Source organism: Paramisgurnus dabryanus, chromosome 8, assembly GCF_030506205.2.
Source record: "Paramisgurnus dabryanus chromosome 8, PD_genome_1.1, whole genome shotgun sequence".
Lineage (NCBI taxonomy): Eukaryota > Metazoa > Chordata > Actinopteri > Cypriniformes > Cobitidae > Paramisgurnus > Paramisgurnus dabryanus.
In genome coordinates, this window is record NC_133344.1 from 17,853,347 (window position 1) to 17,873,939 (window position 20,593).

Consider the following 20,593-nt stretch of genomic DNA (forward strand, 5'->3'; position numbering starts at 1 on the left):
ACAGGTCTTCGAGGAGCTCCAGGTTACTCATTAGAGCAGGCCCACCACTTACCCATTGAGATGGACCCTCTGATTGGTAGGTCACATGCAGATTAATGAAACATTACAATTACATTAAATATCGGGACTTGCATCATGTTGAAGATGGTGTACATTGTTATGTAAGGAATAATTGACGACGGGCCGTTGAATTATTTGAAAATAATGCACACCCAAGGTGGCACGACGACGCGTTATTTATTCAAATAATTCAAAGGTCCGTAGTCTGCTTATACCATGTTTACCACAGACATTGCTCTGGTGATTATTATTACTATAACTGTCAGGTCAGGTGTGCGTTTATTGAAAAATAATGCACACCCGTGAAACAATTCTCAACCAATCAGAATAAAGCATTCAACAGCCCCATGGTATAACTGAATCTACTGATTGTAGAGCTTTAAAATGTTTGTGAATGATATGAATCGCACATGTCTGTTCCAGCTAATAACTCGGGCACAAACAAGCGTCAGATCACTGATCTGGTTGACCAGAGTATTCAGATCAACACTCAGTGTTTCGTGGTAACAGCAGATAACCGGTACATCCTGGTGTGCGGTTTCTGGGACAAGAGTTTCCGTGTTTACTCCTCAGACACAGGTGAGCGATTACTGTACTGTATGTGCTGACATGGCAAAGACTCTGGCATGAATTTTAGAAAGTGTTGCAAAGTGGCACAATTTGGTTTTGAAATATTATAATTTCTAATAACTTAGCATGTTGAAAAATGTGCAAAAAAACTTTTGGCAGTGACCGTGTTGCAGTTTTGCAACTCATGGTTAGGGTAAAATATTTTGGCAGACCCAATAATGGGACAAACCCACAGGGAGCTTACCCTTTAAAAAGGTACTAATATGTTCCAGGTAGGTACAGATACACTATGTATACATTTGGTAGCAATATGTACATGTGAAGTACTTATGGTATATGCACCACTCTTTAGGTACAAAGGTGTACGTTTTGAAAGAGTACTGCCCCAGTAACTACTTTTGTACTTTTTTCTAAGAGTGTGGGATTAAAGTAAGCCATTCAGGTTTTCTTCAACACAAAATGCTGGCTGGGGTCATGGTTTTGACCCATGGTTGGGTCAAATATAAACATTTTCTAGATTAGTTTAAACCAACGCTTTTTACCCAGCCATGGGTTGAAACAACCAAAGATTTTAAGAGTGAAGTCCCATGTCTTCAGGCCTGACCATCACATGTGTTTTGATGTGCAGGCAAACTCACACAGATAGTGTTTGGACACTGGGATGTGGTCACATGTTTGGCCCGCTCAGAATCTTATATCGGCGGCGACTGCTACGTTGTGTCCGGATCCAGAGACGCAACGCTTCTTCTGTGGTACTGGAGCGGGCGACACCATATCATAGGAGACAACCCTAATAACAGTGAGTACATCTCAGATCAGCAACCTCAGCAACAGAAACTCATTCACATTTTTACATTCCCTTTGGTGTGTAGGTGTGTATTAGTACATGTTAACGATATGCAAAAAAGGTACATACTCCAAAGTAAATGATGACGCGAGTTATCATCTCCAACGAAAAGCTCTTTTCTTGGACTACAACAAACACACGGATTGTAGGCAACAGTTTACTTCCTGGGATTGGTGATGTAGACAAGACGGACATTATAATAATTTCTCCCGCTTTGTCTCACAGTCTGTAAGTCCTCTTAGCATTGCATTGTGAGCTAATCTTTCAAACCTGGTAAGGAGCGTCACGTTTCCAGCTGACGTCAGAGGTATTCAGGCCAATCGCAACGTACAGATTAGCTGGCCAATCAGGGAAATATTTATTTATTTATTTATTTGGTATGGTAACTGTATGTAAATGGATAAGGAGATTAAACGAGTTCTGCCGGTGGTCAGGCATCGGCTGCAGCATCAGGTTGAAGGGCGGCCAGTATATCAGTGGTGTGTTGACCTCCAAGGCAGCCGGAACTGTTTGTCTGTTTGTCTCAATGTCCTCAGGTTCGAGAACGAGACCATGATCGAGAAACAAAATCCTATTAGCGTAAGGGCCATTCACATGTAATGCAAGTGTTACACAGTGTTGTGATTTAATATCTGCTCGGTTCCAGACAGGCTAGCTATTGCTGCATTAGTATATTTCCCAGACAAGTTATGTGAATGCTTTGTTCCGTACAAGCTAACTATTGCGAGATAAGTATAATTTACTAGAAAATTATGTGAATGCTTTGTTAAAGAGAAAAGTTTTAAGTTTAGATTTAAAGATTTAAAGTTTTTACTGTAAAAAAAAAGATGAATAAATGCTGGAAAAATATGTTACTCATTAGTTCGTGTCTATGCATTAAGGAATGTTAACAAAATGAACCTTATTATAAAGTGTTTTAGTAACAACAACTGAAAACATGTTAATAAGAACACAGTTTGTATCTGGTACTTGTGGTGTGTGTGTGTGTGTGTGCGTGCGTGCGTGCGTGCGTACATATGTGTGCGTGTGTGTGCTGTGTATCTGTGTTGTTCTCATTGCAGTATGTGTTGTTTGTAAGTGTCAGACGCTGTGTTTTAGGTGAGCTTGTTCTCTCATTATCTTTGGTGATGCTCAGACACTTCATTAAGGATTTCAGCCTGGCTTCCTCCAATTAGCCACGTACAGCCCTGCCTCTGAAAACACAACTCCCATGATATTCACACATAACTGCTTACTGTGTGCCCTAATAATACAGTTGTGAACAAAGAACTAGTTTTATATTTAATAATATAAGCCTTATGCATAACTTTATCAAACTCACTGTACATGATGCCAATAGTTTTAAATGCATCCCAAAACATAATATAACAAAAATATATAAAGCAATAGAGAAATACAATTTAATTACAATAATAATAATAAAATTACGTTTGAGGTCAAGTTGCAATTTATAATAGCTTATAAAATTGTTACTATTTCGAATTTAATTGTTGTGTGAAATGTATGGCATGGATTGAAAGTGTGTGGAGTGCACTTTTTCATGTTCACAGGGTTTGTCTTATAGTCTGGTATTCTAGAAAATAAACAGTGCACTCTAGTGGTGGATTTTTATTTATTTATTTATTTTGCAGCAAACGATGGGATTGAATTTAAAACAGATTTTAAAGTATGGACAAACACAACTGTTGGTTAAAATGAAACTACAAAATGTCCATATTTGGCCCAAACATAAGAAGGTAAAATAGTTTCTAGATTTTTAGTGAGGCTTAAAACTTTTCTTTTTTTACTTTTATATGCCTCTGGTGATTTAAAGTGAAATAATGTTTAAAGAAACTTTACACCTTGAGGTTTGTACTCAAAATGGTTACATAAAAAGTGTAAAAAGTAGCAAACTTGTTTGTGTTTATGTCAGTGGTAAATTCAGCTGCGATGCATCAAGCCTCTCTGCGCTTTTTCATGCGTCTTTCCAATGAAGTGTCGGGACCTCTATGAATATTCAGCGGATATCCAAGTACGGGGCCCTTCGGCACTCCGACATGGTGTAGAAATTGATTTCACAGTTGCTCGAGAAAGCAAGAGCGTGTCTTAAATGTGCAATGATTAAAATTCCGTCCGGCTCAATCAAGACCCCGGCGCTTCACGACTTCAGCAGCCGTTCTCCAATTTACACCTCTTAATTGTGTTGCTGTACTGCAAGGGACCCAGGAGGTTTCCAGGGTTTGGAAGGACCCGGTTGCCGACTGATTAAATCTTTTGTGGTGAAGGTGATCCGGGGTCTCCCATGGGATCCGGTGCTGACACACGTCCCACACGTATCACTCACAGCTGGGCTTAGTGCTGTCAGACGGTCCCCTGTGGAGGTCGCAGTGAATGGGGATTGTATTGATTAAGGCCTCAGTAACCTTTGATTGCTTGCAGACTTTTAAGAACATCTGGATTTGGACTGGTCATTTTATTGATTTCTGGGTTTATTTAACAGTGCTGTGCATGCAAAGTAATGATCTGGGTCTTAATTATGTGGATGTTAATATACCTAATTGAAAACTGAAAGAGTATTTTTAGCAACTTCTTTTATTTAGTATTTACAGCTGCTTATTAGTTCACCCAAATAGTGTACTCACTGAAGTTATTTAATGATAACTTGATGGATGTTGGAACTGGATGGAAGCTTTACAATGTTAAGCGTCACATAACATGATGGCATTTTGATATATAATTATTTGTTTGTGTTTAACTGAAGAGGGAAGATGCAAAAAATGACGCTCTTGGTATTTTTGTCTTGTTTTCAGTACAAATATAAAACTTTTTTTAGGTAATTTTGCTCATCAAGGAAAAACATTCAATTAAAAAAAATAAGTCTAGTTTTAAGACAAAAATATACAATTTAAGTGAATATGTGGTTAAAACAAGCAAATAAATCTGTCAATGGGGTAAGAAAAAATCTTTCTTTTGAACACTTAATTCAAGAAAAATTCAAGAAAAGATTATAACCCCATTGGCAGATTTTTATTTATTTATTGCTTGTTTTAAGCATAAATTCACTGACATTTGATATTTTCTGTCTAAAAATTACACTTATTTTCATTTTGCTGATCATGAAAATACATCTTTAAGAATTTTTAGATATTTGTGATGAAAACAAGACCAAAATGCTAAGTAAGAAAGTCATTTTTGTAGTCTAAATAAATGCACACTGCAAAAAATTATTTTCAAGAAAAAAAATTGTAGTATTTTTGTCTTGTTTTCAGTAAAAATATCTAAAAATTCTTAAATTAAGATGCTTTTTCTTGATGGGGAAAACCACCTAAGAAAATAAGTCTAGTTTTTAGACCAAAAATATCAAATTTAAGTGATTTTGTGCATAAAACAAGCCAAAAAATGTGCCAATGGGTAAGCAAAAAAGAACAAAATTTGAACATTTTGAACTTGTACATTTTTCTTAAACACTAAATTCAAGAAAAAATACCCATTGGCAGATTTTTATTTATTTTATTTTATGCAATTAAAAATGTTATATTTTTGGTCTAAAAACTAGACTTATTTTCTTGGGTCATTTTGCTCATCAAGAAAAAGCATCTTAATTTAAGATTTTTTTTAAATTTTTACTGAAAACAAGCCAAAAATACTACGATTTTTTTCTTGAAAATCATTTTTTTGCAATGCAGAGCAAATGTTTTGAGCAATTGATATGTCACATATCCATGCACAAATACGTTGATATCGACGCACATTGATAACGGCATTGATTCTTGCATACCTTAGTCACGAGACATGAGAACCACAAGATTTAAAGTTATCGGTGTGCCACCACATTGCACTGATTTGTTGATTCAACTTTAAAAAGTAAATTGGCTGTTTGCCTTAAAATTGTTCAGTTTATTGAACTTAAAAATAAAAGTTGAATTAACTCAAACAGCTAACTTACTTTTTTAGTTGAACCAGCTTTTATTGCAGTGTTGAACTTACTTGTGCTGATTTGTACCCATGTTATTCATATAAGAGGTTTTCATATTTGTGTAAACTAATTTAACTTGTATCACATTATTTTGTGCTACACAGTTTTGTTAAGTTCAAACTATGATTAAGGGTTTAGGATCACTGAAACCTTCACAGAAATCATGGTTTAATCCATGCAGAAACATTATGTTGATCCCTCCGGCTAATAATTACTGTTTTGCTTCCTCAGTGCACAAATCAAGCTAATTACTCCACAGGCTCATTTCAGTATGCTTGAATTGCTTCTCTAACTTAGAGAAGTGTCTACAAATACACGCGTTTCCTCGAGCGTGATGGGTTGAGCCACAGGAGGGCCATCTGACAGTGTAATGATGTTGCCTGGTACTTCTCAAACAAACACCTCTTGAAATTACAGTACGCCTATGATCTGTACAATAAGCCTAATTTAATGATGGCGTGCAATTGCATTTTTCGAAGTTTATATCACATTTGGATTTAATATCACACTTTTTTATCATCCTTTAGACAGTAAAGTTTTGCTGCAATTTTGTACATTTTATCAAGAGAGTTGTGTATTTTGGTGTATCACTAAGTAATGTTTGTCTGTAATTGTCTTTGGCAGGTGATTATCCAGCACCCCGTGCGGTTCTGACGGGTCATGACTATGAGGTGGTGTGTGTTTCTGTGTGCGCTGAGCTGGGTATTGTTATCAGTGGAGCAAAAGGTTTGTGTTACAGCGGATATGAAGTGAATCGTGTTTAATTTAAATAAGCAATTTGTATTTGCAATGAATAATGTGTAACCTGTTGTGTTGATCATTTATATGTGTTTATCTGATCAGAGGGGCCGTGTCTGGTTCACACCATCACCGGTGATCTTCTGAGGGCTCTTGAGGGCCCAGACAACTGTGTGTTTCCTCGTCTGATCTCAGTGTCCAGTGAGGGCCACTGCATCATTTACTATGACAGGGGTCAGTTCTGTAACTTCAGCATCAATGGTAAACTGCTGGCACAAATGGAGATCAATGACTCCACACGTGTAAGTTCTCAACACTTGCTCTCACTTGAGTGTCTGCAACCTTTTCAGCCGTAACTTATTCAGGATACAGCACTTGCTCGAGTACCTTATTGCTTTTATAAAATGTTTACCACACAATATTAAAGTTAAAAAATGTGGGTAAAACGGTCTTAGCAGTGCTTTATTGTTAATAAAGCACAGTTTTTGACCAATCGGAATCAAGGATTGGAACTAACGTTATATATATATATATATAAGAAAAAATTCTTAGTATTTTTGTCTTGTTTTCAGTAAAAATATCTAAAAATTCTTAAATTAAGATGCTCAACACCTTGATGAGCAAAACAACCCAAGAAAATACGTCTAGTTTTTAGACCAAAAATTTCAAATATAGGTGATTTTGTGAATAAAACAAGCAAAAAATCTTGACGATTTTTCTTAAACACTTAATTCAAAATTGCTTACACCATTGGCAGATTTTATTTGCTTGTTTTATGCACAAAGTCATTTAAATTTCATATTTTTGGTCTAAAAACTAGACTTATTTTCTTGGGTCATTTTGCTCAAACATCTTGATTTAAGACTGAAAGCAAGACAAAAATACAAAAAGTCAAAACAAGCAAAATAATCTGCCAATGGGGTTAAGCAAACTTTTCTTGAATTTAGTGTTTAAAGAAGAATTTTCAATATTTTTTGCTTACCCCAGTTGCAGATTTTTTTGCTTGTTTCATGCACAAATTCACAAAAATTTGATATTTTTGGTCTAAAACTAGACTTATTTTCTTGGGTCGTTTTGCTCATCAAGAAAAAGCATCTTAATTTAAGAATTTTTAGATATTTTTACTGAAAACAAGACAAAAATACTAAGAATTTTTTTCTTGAAAAATTTTTTTTTGCAGTGCAGGTAGGCGTATTAAACAATAATAAAAAAACTTTTTCTAGTGTATATGTTGGAAACATGAAATAACATGCTCCTGATGCAGTTTTAAAAATGTTAATATATTTCTCAGGCTGTTCTCCTGAGCAGCGATGGGCAGAATTTAGTGACCGGAGGAGACAATGGAGTGGTGGAGGTGTGGCAAGCCTGCGACTTCAAGCAGCTCTACGTCTACCCAGGCTGTGACGCTGGCATTCGAGCAATGGATCTGTCACATGATCAGAGGTTTGTCTTTGGTTTCACCATGCACACAAGACAAATCCAAAGTCAGTCAGAAGCTCACAGCACTCAATCTTTTCTCTTCCAGGACTCTGGTCACAGGCATGGCGTCTGGTAGCTTTGTGGCTTTCAACATTGATTTTAACCGCTGGCACATCGAGCATCAAAACAGGTACTGAGAAAAATCATCCAGTGACAGGCAGGCAGCTCCCGTCTCAGAAAACGCGTGACATCACAGGAGCTCACGTCATGGGGCAGAGCAACGCAGAAGAAGAAATGGAGATCAAGAAATAACGCAAGTAAGACGTTAGAGCAGTTTATGTAATGTTTTAAAAGTGAGATTTCTGCTGTTTTGCTATACGCATGAAGTCTTCAAAAATGCACAGGAGCAGTCAATGGATGATGATTTTAAAATAAATAGCGAGAGCACAGACGGAGGCCAGCACATTTAATTTTTTTCTTATTTGATCTAAATATGATCTTAGTAACACCTGAGCCAGCTACAAGTAGGTTTGAAACAGGCTTTTACTTGTAGTCCTGTCATTTCAAATGTGAAAACAACATTTTGCATAGAGAACCGATAACAGTATTTTTATGGGGTTTAATTTTCTACCTGCTCGCAGCATATATCGCTTTCTTTAAGTTTTTTTAAGAATCTTTTGAGAAAAAAAACATTGCCAAACTCCTCTGATGCTGAGCTTATGATATAAAATCTATGTTTATTTAAAACATTCGTGTGGTATGCTACTTTCTAAACTTTGTCTGTCTTGTATTCCTGCATTTGACATCAAACGTTTTTGATATGATTAATGTGAGGGGAAAAAGCACTTTTGTTTACCGTGACGTGCTGTATTTGAATGTTGAGTAAGTCTGACTGCGTGAGGATGAAAGATTTGTCTGTCGTAAATCTATTTTATTTCTAATTGTTAACCAGGTTAATCTGGAGATGTACTGTATGATGTACTGTATGCAGCATTAAAAACCTTTAAGGAAATGTGTTGTCCTTGTTGGCTTTGTCCATAAATGTTAAGCACTAAATGAGGATAAACACTGATGGTGCTGAAATAGTCCAACTGGACAAAATCATTTGTAATTCCAAACATTTTTGTGTCGTTTTTTTTATTTTTACTTTTATTTTTCACTGCCTACTGGCACCAATATCTGCACTGTAAACGGAAAACAATAACATTGTCATGTCACTCTTGTAAGCAATACATTGTGTAGTGTATTATATTATGTATGTGCATCTTTAAATCTATTGCATAATGTAAATCAAATCTAGAATTCAGAGTTTATGGATAAAAATAAGATAACTGATCTATTTTCAATTGTTGTAGTGCAACTATGTGCTGTATAAGCAGTTAAAACATGGAGGCTATTACTTCTGTTTCTTTTCTTTTCTGTTTTCTCATTTGTTTCCACACGAAGATGATTCCATGATTAACATTTTAGTAACAAGAATAGCATAGGATTTGATATCCCAGGAAAAAAAAATAGAGCAATACATTACACTTTAAGTACACTTAGTAAAATAAATATTTTCATGCACTAATTTTGTACTTGATATACAAAAAAAGGTCTTAAAATCAACTGAACTCAACTGTGCTATTTTGAGACGTCATATACAGTATTCAATACACTAAAAATCTACTGTAAAAAGTGAAGGTTGAATTTACTTTAAAAAAAATACTTCAGTTGGTAACACTTAAAAAATAAGCTTAAATTTTCACTTAAAGTGAGAAAATTTAAGTTGAAAAAAAAATCTATTACCAATTAAAGTACTTTTTAAGTTAATCCAAGTTTTACCTTTTACAGTTTAATTTAGCACAAAAACAACAATGTACTACAAATGTACTTGCTGGTATTTAAGTATTTTTTAGTACACTGTAAAAGTGAAAAGTTGGATCAACTTTAAAAATACTTCTACGTTTTTTACTTTAAGTGAAAAATACTTTAAGTAGAAAAAAATTTTTTTGTTACCAATTGAAGTAATTTTTTAAGTTGATCCAACTTTTTACAGTGCATAAAGTATACTTTATTTTGACCTGGGATACCAACAGGAATTTTAAAAAACTGTAAAGTTTTCCTTAAATCATTTTACTTAAAGGTGTAGCGGAGGATTTCTTCGAATTTTAGAAAAGAACCGCCTTCTCCACTTTTTAAAAAAATGCAATTGTGCAACACTCCTGATTGACAACTAGCAGGACCAATAGTCTTGATGATCCACTCAGAAAAAGAAAATCCTCCGCAATACCTTTAATGAAGCTTTTTCTTATGTTGAAATGTCCCTGATGAAATAATTATTTTGATGAACAGTTTAAATTAGAAACATTTAATATGTGTAATATAAGCAATGGTGCCTGCACACTGTAAAAATTGCTTTAATTATGCAGCTGGTTGGCAGTAACTTACTGTAGAAGATAAAGACATAAAGTAGATAACATAAATGTAAAATCTACATTAAGTTACTGGCAGCTAGTTGCCATTAATACCCAGTAATACTCTCATTTCTACAGAAATGTTTTACAGTGCAATTGAGCAAATTTGTTATATTCAATTAACTTTTTTTTTGTTAAACATTTCAGTTGTCATGTATGGTCCAGGTGAATCATTGTGAAGAAAAACATCTTGGTTATAATAAAAGATTATCAAACGTATTGAGTGATGTGCATTGCATCAATATCAACATGCATGTGTGCAAATAATCCAAAGAGTGCTGCAAAAGCCTTGAAGCATCCGATCACAAAACAGCAGAAAGCGAGACAGGTTTCTGCTTGAGAAATCATTTATTCACAGGTTTGGCTCGTTGCTGAATGTTTCAATGTTTACTGCTACTTGGAAGCAAAGGCTCTTAAATGACATTTAATGCAAGTGACAACTGAGAATCAATGGATCATCATCTTACAAATATACAACCTTATCTTTAATGCTCGGTCACTGAATTTTGCATGTGATTTTTGATGTTCTACAGCACTAAGACTGTCTTACCAAACATGATCAGCCTCTATCCAAAAATAAAGAGGATCTTCATTTGTTTAACTTTTGAATAGCTTTTGACTAATTTAACAAGCAAACAGCAGATTTTTTTTATTAAAAAGCAATTTCATGCCTTATCTTAGCTATACTACATTCTTCGGCTTTTGTGCTTTTTAGTCTCCCATTATGATTGTACCTAAAGCCTTGGCATGCTACAGGCTCCGGTAAGCTGTATACCTTAAATTTAGTTGTTAAATATATAAGGCAACACATGTATTGTAACCAAGACAGGTCTTTAAAGAAACTAGCTGCTTGTGATGGGGTTGGGTACACTCTCAAAAAAGGTACAAGAAGGTACAAAAGTTTTCACTTGGGCAACTGAAAGGTATCTGTACCTAAATGATACATAGCAGGTCCTTTTAAAAGGTACTGTCCCACACTGTAAAAATGTTTACAAAAGTTGTCACTGCTCTTTAAAAATAATCCTTGTTGCACTTCAATTTTTAAGTTTAATCGACTTAAATTTATAATTTATTTCAAATTGCTACACTGCGAAAAATGATTTTCAAGACAAAATTGTTAGTATTTTTGTCTTGTTTTCAGGATAAATTTCTATTATTTTTTTTTAAATTAAGATGCTTTTTCTTGATGAACAAAATGACCCAAGAAAATAAATCTAGTTTTTAGACCAAAAATATCAAATTTCAGTGATTTTGTGCATAAAAAAAAAAATCTGCCAATGGGGTAAGCAAAAAATCTTGAAAATTTTTCTTAAACACTGAATTCAAGAAAAATTTGCTTACCCCACTGGCAGTTTTTTTTTTTTTTTTTGCTTGTTTTATGCACAAAATCACTTAAATTTGATATTTTTGGTCTAAAACTAGACTTATTTTCTTGGGTCATTTTTCTTAATTTATTTTCACCAAAAACAAAACAAAAAAAAAATTTTTTTAATTTATGGCAACTCCTCATTAAGGATTGTGACAACTTTTGTAAATTTTTTCTGGGTGTTAAGTGACTGTTATCAGTTAAAATATCACTTATATTGATCAAATGCAAAATATACATTTTTGAAAGCTAAATTGTCAATAAAACTGTAAAAAGTGAAAATTTGGATCATCTTAAAAAAAAACTTCAATTGGTAACACCTAAAAGTTTTTTCCACCTAAAATTTTTACTTTAGGAGAAAAACTTATTTTTTTAGGTGTTACCAATTGAAGTAATTTTTTTAAGTTGATCCAACTTTTCACTTCTTACAGTGAAGTCAAAAATTTTTTTTGTCAAGTTTAGTCTCGTTTTTATCCACATGGATTTGGTTTCTGTGTCAGTTCCTTGAAGTATAAACTACTGCTTTCATTACAAAAAGTGATGATGTTAATCTCTGAATGCATACAAAGATTTTTCTGGTTACATGTTGTTTTTACTCCATGGTTGGGCTAAACAATCTAGCATTTTATAGAGTGTAAACCTTACCCATCAAAAAAAAAAAAAAAATTAATACAAACATTATTTTGTCAAACATAAAACGTTTAAATGTTTGTTAATGTAAAATCATTCTCTTGTTTGGCCTTTGTATGACCAAAATTACATTTTATAATTTAAACAAATGAGATCGTTACATTCTTTTCATGTTACCAAATAAGGCATAAGATTAGCCCAAATATCTAATGATGCCCCAAAACCTGGCAGACATTTTAATGTGTCTTTGTGGTATATAACAAGACGCATCAAAATGAATAACAAACAAGCTTTTTGTACATTCTTTTCTCTTATCAAATGACAGTAAGTAGCTGTACAGTCTATCTATCATAATGTCAAGTGGTACAGACAGAACCAAAGAAAGAGATTATAGCAGCAAAGCTGACCTACCCCAAGTTTCTAGACACGTTAAAATCAGCACCCATCTCTTGTTAACAAGCACTTCTATAGCCATACGTACATCAAAAAGAAGTCTAACTATTCAAGCATGTACACATTATATAAAGAACATCTCACAGACAAGACAAAAAACAAACCACGCTTTGTTTCAATGGAAATGCTGAAATATGCAAATATGCTGAAATGTACAAACCTTAAAATATTAAAGGTCATACAAAAGGTAAAAACCCACATACAAGATTTTGAAAGAAAAGATGCTAAAATCCCAGGTTTATTATAGGGATTAAAAGGAATACACGGATGCCCAACGTGCCTTTATGGTGTGATGACTAACTTAGCTGCATTTCTCACAATTCAACACTAGAGGGCACAACATTAAATTAGTGTTGCTGGAAAAATAAGGCAGATGTTGACATAATCTAAACACATCTCTTATAGCACCAAACACTCAGTATTGAAGAAAAAACTATTAACTACTACTTCTGAAATCAATACCCTGCTGAAAAAAACAATAGAAGCAGGAAAATAGGAATTGTAAGGGAATTGTATAGGTTTTAATATGGGTCTCCTGATATTAAGTTGTTTAAAAACCATTAAATATTACTGACCCAAAAGACATTACGTTATTTGTTGCCATATAACTCATACTTGTATTTGTAAGGAAAACCACTACGATTTGTATTATTCAGCAGGGTAAGTTTCTTCTTTGGGCAAACCACAAAAAAATGCCATGGATTACCAAAATGTTACACCTATTATTAAGGGTGTGTGCTACCCTCACAGATTTTGAAACCCCATCCATTCCCAGCTAACCACTTCATGTAACAAATGCAATTTTAAAAATACAGAAATGCAACCCCTCACAACAAACTGTTTTATTTTGTTCAGTAATTCTGTTCAAAACAAAACACTCAAATGGACTCTCATGAATGAACTTTCATCACGTGTCCTTTACCTTTTTGCAAATGTTTCAATTCATAAAACAGAAACAGCGTGCTGTTAAAACGGTGAGTTTGGAGAGCGGACCGTCTCGGCTGAGTTGGGAGAAATGTCATCGGACTCTGAAGTAAATCCGGCCGGGGAGAGGCTGGAGAAGGTCGCGGCGCCAGAGATGTTCTGGGTGGCACGCGGACCGGTGGCTTTCACATCCTGGTGGCGTCTTCGTCTGAAAACCTGCCTCTCCTTATCAAGAGGGGTGGTCTGGGGAACAGAAAGCATGCGGAAATGAGCAGCTGCCCTGAAATCATGGACCAGATAGCAGTGTGGACAGGAATGTATGTGCAAAAAATACAAAAGTGTCATCTCTATGGTAACCTAGTTGATCCTAGTTCACCTTAACAAAGCACAAAACAAAATCCAAAGCACAGTGCCCACCAACACACAAATGTGCACATTGCATTCTGAAAACCGCAATACATCTAGCACATATTTAAGTCCTTGTGCAATGCATGCTGGGTCTGTGATGGCAAAGATAAATGCAGAGCGAGGCAGCAACAGACCAAGGCTGGCAAAAGCGAAGCGATATTGCAAAGCACAACAGCTATGCCAACTGTGAAATGAATGAAGAAACGCATCACTCCACATCATAGCAACAGGCCAGATGTGAAAGGAAAGTGGGGTGGGGTTATGGAGACTGCCAGCACGTTGCCTTGGAAACACTGCCAGTTTGGGGCACCCTGTGGCCATACCTTATCCAATACATCCCTGGAAGCGGGTAGCAGTCCAAAGACTCAGAGCGTTTGATGGTAAACCTTTCGTCCGGCTGAGCAGAAAGAAAGGGGTGGAACGATCAGATTTTTACTTTCATTATTAAAAACAGCACAAGCTCTAAGCTATAAAGTGCTGTCAGTTATACACGGGCTTAATGTTTATCCGTAAGAAAACCAAGCGTTTACATTATTTTTATGTTTCCCCAATAATCTATGAGCACTCTTTAATGTTTAGAAACTGTATATTTGTATAATTTTAAGTGAAGCAAACGAAACAAACATTTAAAGCAATGTACAAAACAAAAAGTAAAAACAAAACAAAAACAACTAGCAATAAAAAAAGATCAAAACAAAGCAGACTGTGGATGTATTTTGAAAGGTCTCTTGTTTAAAGTGTTTGTCTGTGGATTTGTGTGTACATGCATGGATGTGGTAAGCATGTATGATAAACATAATAAAGTATTCTTGAGTGACTTCAATCGGATTCAGTCCCTGACAACAGTGCTGACAGTCTTTATATAAGCAGTGAGCAAAAGGATAGGGGGAGAAATGTCACCGCTGTTATAGAAGAGAACACAAAAATTTCAGAAAGGATGCAATGAAGAAAGAACTGATCATCCAGAATACACGCAATACAGAATTAAAAAAACTTTACGACAATTCGATTCCCACAAATAACTACATTTAAGTCTATCTGTGAGCACATTCAACTGCAAACATTTTCAAATCTCTTCCATCAAACTTTAAAAAATCCCAATAATTTACTCACCCCAATGACATCCAAGATGTTTATGTCTTTCTTTGTTCATTCGAGAAGAAATTAAGTTTTTTGAGGAAAACATTGCAGGATTTTTCTCTATATAGTGGACCTCAACAGTTTACAGTTTTAATGCAACTTCAAAGGGCTTTAAATGATCCCATATGAGACATAAGGGTCTTATCTAGTGAACAAACAACTTAAACTAGTGATGGGAGAAACAAAGCTTATCGAAACTTTGAATCAATTGAACCAATTGCTTCGCAAATTGATTCAGTTTTTCGAAGCGTTCGAAACACCATACATGCTGGCGACATCTGCTGGTCAAAATAGTGTAAAAGCAGCAAGATCTGTCTAAACATTTGACCCTTTTTACAAAATAATAGCAAGATTGTTCTAAAAATATGTTTTTAAAAGAAAATAAATGATCTAATTTAATTAAGAAATAAATTAAAAGTGTATTCTGTATTTTTAGTTTTATTTATGGGAAACACATCATTAAAACGAACTCCCTTTTTAATTATGCACATTTTTGTAATTAAATCTGTCTATAAACAAAAAGTAGACAAATTGGTAATGTTATTAGTCAGAAGGATGAATGTTTTATAAACCTTTATAATAAAACTGACCCGAGTTCACATACACTGGTCATTTGTGATCAACTCCCCCTATTGGTGAATCGTTGGATTTTCGAAACGTTTCGAAACAGTTATGAAGCCTCATTTGCTAAAATCACGTGACTTTGGCCCGTTTGAAACAAGCGTGCCGCACAAGCCCTGAAAAGTGAAGCCAAAACGTCTCGATTGCCCCCCAGTGACTGGTCCCAGTATAGGTCATAAACCCCGCCTCCCCATGTTATTCAATGGGACTTGAGACCAACTAAAATAATTAATTACACTTCAATTATCTTTTTTCCGAACCTAGTTTCTGTCATTTATTGTAGTTTTTGTCACACTGCTGTAAATTCAAATGTTTGTTTTTAAAATAAGTTTGTGTTTGGTTAGTTATTTAATGATATAAGAACGGTGGTGTCACGTCATGATTGACAGCTGTGATATCGTGTGATATGCGCATTCTGCGAGAGCGAGGGTGGGGTTTTGATTTCACGGCTTCACTTCCGAAATCGCTACTGGGCAGACTCAAGACCCAAGATGTCAGCGCCATATCGGGACACTGGCGGCTTCACTTTTCACCAATGGAAGGGAGCAAACAGGCGTCGTCCATCTTTTTTTACAGTCTATGGTTTGAAAAACTCCAAACCAATGATTAGAAACAAAAGATTCGTAAATGTTTCAAAGCCTCATGAAGCGTGCTTCGAAATCGCCCATCACTATACTTAAACCACAACTTCTCTTGCACTAGCATTGAGGGGAGCCAGCGCGAGCTTACGTATTACGTAATCACGCTAAAAGGTCACATGTTACATATGTGAAATGCACAATTGCTGACCATTTTAAACAATAAACGGACACAAAGACATTAATTTGTTTCATTCCACATACAACAACGTCGGAACGGTCCTCTTTCTTCACACTTGTAAACACTGGAGGGGCAGTTTTGCATATGTCATGCGTGACCGTTCAATGTGATTGCGTAATATGTAAGGTCACGCTGACGCATCACAAGGCTATAGTGCAAGACAAGAAGTTGTGGTTTAAAAGTACTTTATTTTTTTTGGGCGAAAATAATTTTTTTTCGCTAGATAAGACCCTTATGCCTCGCTTGGGATCATTCAGAGCCCTTTGAAGCTGCATTAACAGAACAAAAAAAAATCTTGGATGACATGGAGGCAAGTAAATTATCTGGATTTTTTTTTTTTGAAAGTGGAGTTATCCTTTAAGGCTTGTTCACACTGAAAGAGTGACACAACAAAATGACTCGAATTGAAAAGAAAACTAAAACTGCATAAAATTATTTTACCACAAAACAATTACAGCACAGAAATTCGACACTATGACTTTAAAAGAAATATATCAATGAAAGTAAAGTAATGTAGATAAATTATAATAAATAATAGTAAATAATAATAATATCCACATACCATCAGAAATAAAGATATTGCAAAAGCTACTACTGGGGTGGTACCCTTTCAAAAAGTACAACTTTGAACCTAAAGAGTGCATATTGGTACCTCAAAGGTACATAGTGGTACCAAATCTGTAAATATATATATATACATAAAGTGCACATAGGACCTTTTAAAGGGTACTGCCCCCTTGACAGCTTTGTATCTTTTATCTGAGAGTGCCAGTGTCAACAGTTCAATGCCCATCTAAGAGATTTGTTTTGGACATAATTCAAAAGCTTATTAATAGTGATGGGGACGAGACCACCTATGCCGAGTCCGAGTCAAGACCGAGTTTTTGAAGGGTCGAGACTGAGTCGGTTTTTAAATACAGTCGAGTACGTGTTAAGACCGAGTCTTTAAGGAAGCAAGTCTGAGTCGAGACCGAGTCGAGACCAAGACCATAAAAACATGTCAGTTTCATATTCATGATTTAATATCAACAGAGTTAATAATCAACAATTTACAGACTAAGCTAGATTGGGAATTGTTTAGAGGAGCAGTATTAACCTCTTAATATGGACTATGCTTTTACTAGCATTAAAAAAATCCCTACCACATGCATCATCTTCTGCCTATTTTTCTAGAGATAAATAAACGTCTCTGATGGCGGTATCTTTGCATTGCACCATGGGATGTCATTTCATCAACATTGCATTTTATTATTATTGTTATGTGTTGTGTGTTTATGAACATAAAAAAATCCATTGGTTTCGAGGACTCGGTCTGAAATTACGAACTCTGAACTTCTCCTCCCACTGTGGTCTGAGACTGAGTCAAGACCAAATCTTTAAAGGAACAAGTCCGAGACGAATCAGAGAAAGCAGGAATCAGTCTCGGACTCACGTACTATATCACTACTTATTAAAAACTGAAACATTTACATTACATGTGCATTTACATTGTGTTTTGAAATGATCTGGTTCTGTAAGAAAACTTGAAAAGTTAACAGATTCTTACTACTATGACGGAGACTCCAGCGGAGCTGCTGTTGGGTTTGGGCACCGTGTGGAAATGTTTTTTAATCTTGCCAGCCACAGACAACTGGTGTTCATTCTCACACAATCTTTCATCCTGCAGAAGAAAAAAAAATAATTTTAGTTTTCTATTTATTAACACTTTTTCAGGGCAGTTGTTACATCCTGCCCTGTTACATTCAGTGTTGTATCTTTAGTCTGGCACATATACTGAAATAGTATCATATTAAAGGTGGGGTGTGTGATTTTTGAAAAACGTGTTGGAAAAGAGAGTCGGGCTGACTACCAAAACACACATGTAGCCAATCAGTACTAAGGAGCGTGTCTACTAACCGACAGCATTGCATGGGTTGCGTCTGTGTTGTGGGGCGGGTCTATCAAAAAAAGGTTCAGATTCTATTGGGTTAGGGTCGTGATTGTTTAGGTGATTTCAAATGTCAACATTGGCCAGAGTCAATCTATACATTACAATTTAACTTAAAAGTTAAAAGGCTTTAATGTAGGAGGCAATAAAACGTTTATCTTTTTATTATTGTTTAACAAATATTTATTTTTTTATTAAAAATTTGGTATCAAACAATAAATGGCAGACTGAGAGTTGCAGAGCCCTGCTAAAAATTTAAGATCTTACAAATCAGTCTAAATTCTAGTGTGGCTTATAATATACATGATAATATTCACAAAACTATTATTATTTATTTTATATACTTTGTTTAATAAAGCATAAGCAGATGTACTCTTACATTGACCCAGGGATGATCTAGCACCTGCATGGCTGTGTATCTCTGATCTACCTCCACCTGTAGCATGCAGGTTATAAGGTCCTGTAAAGTGAAAGAAATTTGATTTATTATTATTATTGTTTATTATTTTTATTTTTAAGAAAAACACATACATACAGTACGATACATTGTGTAACGGCACACTGACCTTTGCAGAGTCAGATACATTATCCCAGTACGGAAGAGGGAAATCCAGCTGTCCGGTTAAAATCTGATCGAAAAAACCTTCCTGATCCTCTGTGCTCCTAAATGAACAAATTCATGTAAAGTGTTATGAATTAAGTTATAAGAATAAACGGTAGATGGTGTTATCAAAACAACATTACATAATCTGGCCACTAGAGGGAGTGAGACATCACAATCTACAGTAGGTGCAGCTATGATCCGAATGGAAATCTAGTGTACTAGTACTTTCTGCTAAGAACATATTTCATATTGTCCACTAGCAGGTGAACTTTAGTGCATTATGACAACACCATTTGTAATTTTCTATACTATCTGTTGTCAAAATATAGCAGACAGGGGAAGTGTACAGAAAACATCATCATTTTAAATCACGAAGCTCACAATAATGCTCTGCTTACCCACGAAACGGAGGAAACCCACATAGCAGAATGTAAGTAATGACCCCAGCTGCCCAGATATCAACCTTTAACCCATACCTGCAACAACATGAGAGAAGTCTTAAACAGATTTACAACCAGGTTGTAATAGCATGTTAGTATAGTGTTTATGATGATCTGACATACCCCGTCTCTGCAACGATCTCCGGAGCTACATAGGTTGGTGTGCCACATATTGTGTAGAGGGGTCCATCTACAACCGTTGCCAAGCCAAAATCTCCCAACTTCAGAGACTTGCTGCCATCTTGGTGTTCAAAGACCTAAATCATCATAACACATTTGTTAGGGCATATCGCATCTGTCTCTCCAAGATGCGTTTAAAATATTAGTTTTGGATTTAAAGTACCACGATGCAATACACACCAGGAGATTCTCAGGTTTAATGTCGCGGTGAACAATGTTAAGGCTGTGCAGATATTTGATAGCGCTGGACAGATTATACAGCATCCCGCTGGCATCCCGTTCTGTGTACTTATTGGAGGAAGTGATGGCATCGAAGAGGTCACCACCCTGTTAAAACACATTTATTTGGTCATATTAATAAGGAAATCACATAGACTAACATTGTTTTTATACAAGGAATATTTTCTATTCATAAACCCACCCCTAAACCTAAACCTGGTTTAAGAGGTTAACTTTATTGAATTTCAAGTAAAACATTATTTAACCAATTTATGAGACTTTTCTTTACATCTGAAGATCACGAATGTCTTTTTGAGCTACACCACAATATTAAATATTTGGTTTTTACACATACAGTATGACACAAACACTCAATGTCACAGTCAGTCATATTCTGTAGTCTTTGTCTCTGTGATGTTTAATGACAATTTTATTTATTTATTATTATTTTATTTATATTATTTTATTTATTATTATTATTATTATTATTATTATTATTATTATTATTATTATTATTAAGAAGTCTTTTTTACTTCAGTTGACTGTTTAATCTAAGCAAATCACTAAAACATATAAATATCTCTGTAGAGTTAAAGTTCATGAAGTGATGTCACACTTTTTTACCTTGACCAGCTCCATCACCAGGTAGAGTTCATTGTAAGTGTCCATTTCCTCAATCAGTAAAACAATATTAGGATGCTTTACTTTCCGAAGAATAGACACCTCATTCTGAATCATGTGTTCCTATAACCACAGACAAAAAAAGCCATATGATGTAATACAGATCAAAATGTATATAATGTCTTTATAATGTGTG

At 35.1% G+C, this 20,593-nt stretch overlaps 2 protein-coding genes across 7 annotated transcripts in view; one reads left to right on the forward strand and one right to left on the reverse strand.

Annotated features, from left to right (window-relative positions):
- The window catches only part of nbeab (neurobeachin b), a 328,780-nt gene extending 320,179 nt beyond the window's left edge, over positions 1–8,601 (forward strand). The window contains exons 50-56 of the mRNA XM_065280795.2: positions 5–76; positions 484–639; positions 1,259–1,429; positions 6,057–6,158; positions 6,276–6,472; positions 7,462–7,613; positions 7,696–8,601. Of these exons, the coding sequence (XP_065136867.1) occupies positions 5–76; positions 484–639; positions 1,259–1,429; positions 6,057–6,158; positions 6,276–6,472; positions 7,462–7,613; positions 7,696–7,786 (941 nt within the window). The 3' untranslated portion in view covers positions 7,787–8,601. The remainder of the gene's footprint in view (positions 1–4; positions 77–483; positions 640–1,258; positions 1,430–6,056; positions 6,159–6,275; positions 6,473–7,461; positions 7,614–7,695) is intronic.
- A 690-nt stretch (positions 8,602–9,291) lies between these two features.
- The window catches only part of dclk1b (doublecortin-like kinase 1b), a 36,545-nt gene continuing 25,243 nt past the window's right edge, over positions 9,292–20,593 (reverse strand). For 4 of the 6 annotated variants that reach the window (XM_065280788.2, XM_065280789.2, XM_065280793.2 and 1 more), the window contains 8 exons: positions 20,401–20,520; positions 19,738–19,884; positions 19,501–19,634; positions 19,336–19,413; positions 18,900–18,996; positions 18,713–18,793; positions 17,953–18,066; positions 9,292–13,661 (listed from right to left, as the gene is read on the reverse strand). In XM_065280788.2, coding sequence (XP_065136860.1) covers positions 13,461–13,661; positions 17,953–18,066; positions 18,713–18,793; positions 18,900–18,996; positions 19,336–19,413; positions 19,501–19,634; positions 19,738–19,884; positions 20,401–20,520 — 972 coding nt within the window. In that variant the 3' untranslated portion in view covers positions 9,292–13,460. Of the gene's footprint in view, positions 13,662–14,149; positions 14,224–17,952; positions 18,067–18,712; positions 18,794–18,899; positions 18,997–19,335; positions 19,414–19,500; positions 19,635–19,737; positions 19,885–20,400; positions 20,521–20,593 lie in introns of all 6 variants that reach the window. The other 2 variants (XM_065280790.1, XM_065280791.1) reach the window with 1 other exon arrangement.